Source organism: Sipha flava, unplaced genomic scaffold (assembly GCF_003268045.1).
Source record: "Sipha flava isolate LNK unplaced genomic scaffold, YSA_version1 608_pilon_pilon, whole genome shotgun sequence".
Lineage (NCBI taxonomy): Eukaryota > Metazoa > Arthropoda > Insecta > Hemiptera > Aphididae > Sipha > Sipha flava.
In genome coordinates this window covers 1-4869 of record NW_020273585.1, presented here as the reverse complement: position 1 = coordinate 4869, position 4869 = coordinate 1, and the positions used below count along the sequence as shown (strand labels likewise).

The 4869-nt window shown below is 29.3% G+C and overlaps 2 protein-coding genes across 2 annotated transcripts; one reads left to right on the top strand and one right to left on the bottom strand.

Moving 5' to 3' along the window:
- Positions 1 to 2714: 2714 nt before the first annotated feature.
- Positions 2715 to 4224, top strand: LOC112691379 (protein C19orf12 homolog). Its single transcript, XM_025565619.1, has 2 exons — positions 2715 to 2973; positions 3826 to 4224. The coding sequence occupies exons 1-2, from the start codon at positions 2799 to 2801 to the stop codon at positions 4083 to 4085; spliced, it is 435 nt and encodes a 144-aa protein (XP_025421404.1). The 5' UTR covers positions 2715 to 2798; the 3' UTR covers positions 4086 to 4224.
- A 55-nt stretch (positions 4225 to 4279) lies between these two features.
- Positions 4280 to 4864, bottom strand: LOC112691380 (THO complex subunit 7 homolog). The gene is made up of 2 exons (XM_025565620.1): positions 4571 to 4864; positions 4280 to 4504 (listed from the first exon to the last, which is right to left on the bottom strand). Exons 1-2 carry the CDS (start codon positions 4862 to 4864, stop codon positions 4304 to 4306), a joined length of 495 nt encoding a protein of 164 aa, XP_025421405.1. The 3' UTR covers positions 4280 to 4303.
- Positions 4865 to 4869: the final 5 nt, after the last annotated feature.

Sequence of the window (4869 nt, the reverse complement as noted above, 5' to 3'; positions counted from 1 at the left end):
AAGCACCCTTCCGACTCTCGACTTCAACCCAAAGCTCAAAACATTATCAACACTACTCCATGAGAACAATTTAGACATCTCTAATGTATTAAATGTTACGCCTCCCCTCACTCCCCAATGGAAAAATTTCAATGAAGCTAACACCGAACTCTCTAAATTAAAAAAAAAAGACACAGCCCCGTCTATATACAAACAAGAATATTTGCACCTTATCCAAAACATCCATAGCGAAAAAAATGTACACGGATGCATCCAAAAACCAAGTCGGGGTCGGAGATGCAGTAATCTGGAACAACACTGAATTCTTATACAAACTTCCAAGCTCCTGTTCAATTTTTACAGCAGAGTCATTCGCCATAATTAAAGCTCTTGATTTAATAACCGAACACCACCTCCAAGACACCATTATCTTCACCGACTCTCTCAGTGCCATCAATAACATCAAAAATACATATAACCCTTCTGACATAGGCCTACAGATCCAAAACAAAATATACACGCTTCGAAATACCTATAATTACAAAATAAAACTCTTCTGGATCCCCGGACACTCCAACATCATAGAAAATGAGCACGCTAATCTCGCAGCCAAAACCGCTATCACATCTACACTATCATCATGCAGACAAATCATCTCCTCCAGAGACATACAAAAACTCATAACAAATAAATGCCAACTAAAATAGCAACAGAAATGGTCATCCTACTCCACTAAATTAAATCAAATCAAACACAATATAGACAACTGGACATTTCCCCTCGAAATACACAGAAAATTCGAAGTCATCCTGACTAGACTCAGGATCGGACACACCCATATATCCCACAGTTTCCTGATGGCCAAAGAAGAGCCTCCAATATGCACAGCCTGCGGTGTTCAAGTCACTATAAAACACATACTCACAGAATGCCGAATATACCACAACACTCGAAAAAATATCAAATTACCAGAATCACTAGCGGAAATACTCAACAACCACCCTCAATCCATTGCCAACATCATCCAATTCATCACAATCTCCAATCTGTACACCAAAATATAATAAAATATAATGTAAGATATAAAAAAAAATATATGTAATGTAATAAATATATGTAAACCCAATGGCCCATGCTGCCGAGGGTCCTTTTTTTCAATAAAAAAAAAAAAAAAAAAAATTAATAATAGAATAATAATGATAGTATTTAATATTAAATTCGCAATTTCGTATTGATATTTAAGAATTGATAAAATGCATAACTCGTACTATTTTATGGTAAAACGCTTACTAATGATAAAACCTACATAAACTTTAACGTATATTAACTATTAAGACATTTGGTTTTAAATTTGTTACACTAATTTATTGTTAAAATAAAATAATTAATTGATACAATAAAGTACATACCTTAAGGCTTAAGAAATCGCTGCTTTATAACAAATGCAAATGAACGACCAGTCAATTTCGTTACGGCGTGGTGTATAACAAAATAATAAACCTAGTACGAGTATCTTATAATTTAGATATAATATTTGAGACGTCATCGCTTATCGCAGAAATTTCCCCACATTGTACATTACTACTATAATAATAATTATTATAATGGATACGGGTTTTAATGCTTCTTTCCTTCACGATTTACTATTAATATAATAACATAATATTACGTTAATACGTTCAATTCCGCGGCCTATTCGCTGTGCCATTATCGCAACGAATTTCCGCCCGGTCGACTATTGTAATATATATATATATATATTGTTATTTGTCATATATTTCTGTTACACCCTGCATACCATTTTAGAACCTAAAAATATATTTTCTTATACTTTATAATTAATAATATTATTTCATATATTATATTATTGCATGTTTTTATAATTTATATTTAAAATTAATATCTCAACGTAGTTTTTGGGTCACACCAAAAAAAAATTTGCCGCCCTTCAAAATTTGCCGCCCTAGGCTTTAGCCTACACAGCCTAAGCGGTAATACGGTCCTGCTTACTATACAAATTAAAACTTTTCATGCCAGCTCTCTACTATCTTATTATCAAATCTTACCTATAAAATAGAAATTATATAATTGGATTTGGTAATTTTCGATTTAGTCAGTTGGTACTGCTTTTTCAAATTTTGGACCTTATCATTTCTTAGGTCCATATGATTTTTCGGACGAGTGCCAATCACTCTTTTCAAACGATCTTTATTGCACTGTGGGGTGTCGGCGTGTGTGGTTGGTGTGAACCACTCACCACAAATGACTTCAAAAGGGTAATTTAAATAAAAGTACACGAAGGCGGTGTTATTTATAAAAATGTTAAATACGTATAATAAACAAGAAACTCGACGGAGTAATATAATAATAAACAATTTGTTTGAAGGAACTTAATATATAAAATAGATATACAAAAACGGAACAAAATGGCGTAGTAGACGGCGGTGCATAAAAAATAACGAACATCAGACTCGATTGACGGATCGGTGGCGAAAGCGAGCAAAGCTCGACGGAGCTTTCGTCGTTACCGTCGAAGCTCGCACAACAGATTTAAAAATCTTTACGATGACAGGGAATATGTAAAAAATAATTTGACAATAATGTAATACACACCACGGGGTGATAGTTGATAACGTGTGATAGTGAGGTTACACGCCGTATTACCACAGCACAATAGATAAAATAAATTAATTATGTAATCTGAAACTAAGTTAAATTGATAATAATAGGAAAAATTAAATTTGATCCAGTTTGAACTGTCGAACGAAAAAGTTATTTTAGTTCATTATTTTTTCATATTAATAAACTAAAACATCAAAATGACTTCAACTGTTTCACGTCAACAAATAGTAAAAGTATTTGAAGTCGTCAGTGAGATTTTTCAGGAAGAAAATATAAAAATCTGTGTTAAAGAATCACTCAAAGGTGGCCTTATTACAGGAATCTCCACTCTCGTTGGTGGTTTAGTTGGTGGAAGAACTGGTCTCTTAGCTGGTACAGTATAAAATGGCATTGCTTAATAATACTTATATTAGCTTTTACTATTCTAAAAAATTATTTTAAATCTGATAATTGATGGATTACAGTTTTAAATTATCAACCATTGATAATAGAAATAAATTATTTTTACAAGAAAAAAGTATTATATTTGCCAAAGGTATAATTAAAGAAATTGATTCTAAAAATAAACTTTATATTATGACTATTGCAATTAAAGCGAAACCTTATTGATGATTTATTTAAAATTCAATAATATTCTGAATGTAATCTAGAACTGATTTTGATCAACTCTCCAGTTGTATACTTATGTTTGAAATATTAGATAAAATATTGGTTTATTTCATACATTCTCTTAGTAAAATTTAATTTATTTGATTGTTGGTGTATTGAATAAAAAAAAAAAACTTAGTATATTATTTGACTTTCCAAGTACAAGTTAGTTATTTATAAAGTAATATTGATTCTTAAATGTTTATAACCTTTGATATTAACTTTGACCTTATGTGTCTACATGTCATATACATCATATAAATTTAACTAATTTAATATTTACTTAAATTCATTTAAATTTTTGTTTTTATATTTGTTGCTAAATATTGTTTAAGATATATATATGGTAAAAAAATAAAATTAGACGTGAAAATAGTAACCAGCCTATACATAAGATTATAACCATGTGTTACATTATATTATAAAACAAAAAATACTTAATTTATAAACTGACAGTTGAGTAATCTTGTATATAAAATTTTGATTAAATTGACATAAATTTGTCATAGAAAAATTATTTGGTTTTCTATGTTTCACGTAGACGCTTTGCTTACATATCTATACTATTGATTTTAGGTAGTGTATTGGGTACAATAGCTACATTACAGATGACTTCAAATTATAAGTCCCTTATACAAGTTATTAATGAGCTGAATTATGATGTTCAAAAAAAAATGTTTGACGCATTGCAGAACATTGCAACAAATATAGATATTACTGATGTTATCAAATTTGGTATGTTACTAACTACTAATCAATCGATGAAACAGGCAATCATTTTTGAAATTATAAATTTTGTTCGTAATGAATTAAGTATGGAAATAGTTCGAAGTTAATTTTTTCTTTATATTAAATTATATTTTTATACTAATGTGATATGGATTAACTGTAAAAAAATAAAGTAATATTGTACTCAATTTTTTCTAAGTAAATTATACCCAGAATATTTATAAATATATGTTAACATAAGAAACCTTTTATAATTTAGAAAAAATTAATTTAATAAATGTAATTCATAAACATTTAAAAATATTCTTTTGTTTTGCTTTATTAATTATTCCGACATTGGTTCCTCAATGTCTTCCCTTCTTGTTAAAATATCAAGATCTTCATCATCAAATGTCTCATACGACATATCTTCACTCAATGAACCATTATCTTTCAAACTATCTGTAAGATCATTTAATGCAGACATAAGTACATGCATTTGTTTACGTCTTTTATCAAGCTTTTGATTTATTTCATTTTTTGTCATCTATAATAACATAAGTAAAATATGGATAAGGTATTAACTATTAATATAATTATAATAAAAGTTTACTTTTAATGCTTGGAGCTCATCTTTTAAATCATCAAGGCGTTTAGCAGTATCAGTTCTGGGTGGATGTTGAATAATGAGCTTGGCAAGTACATCATATTCCATTCGGTTTCGCCTAACAGTTTTAGCTTTTTTTAATTCATTTTTGGCTCGATCAATATCAGTTTTTGTATTTTTTATATTATGATCTATTTCACTAGACATATTATCGTACATTAGCATTTCTTCCATATTCATGCGTGAAATAGCTTGAGATTTCTTCATTGCATGTTCACATAAATTAAGATGTACTAACATTTTTT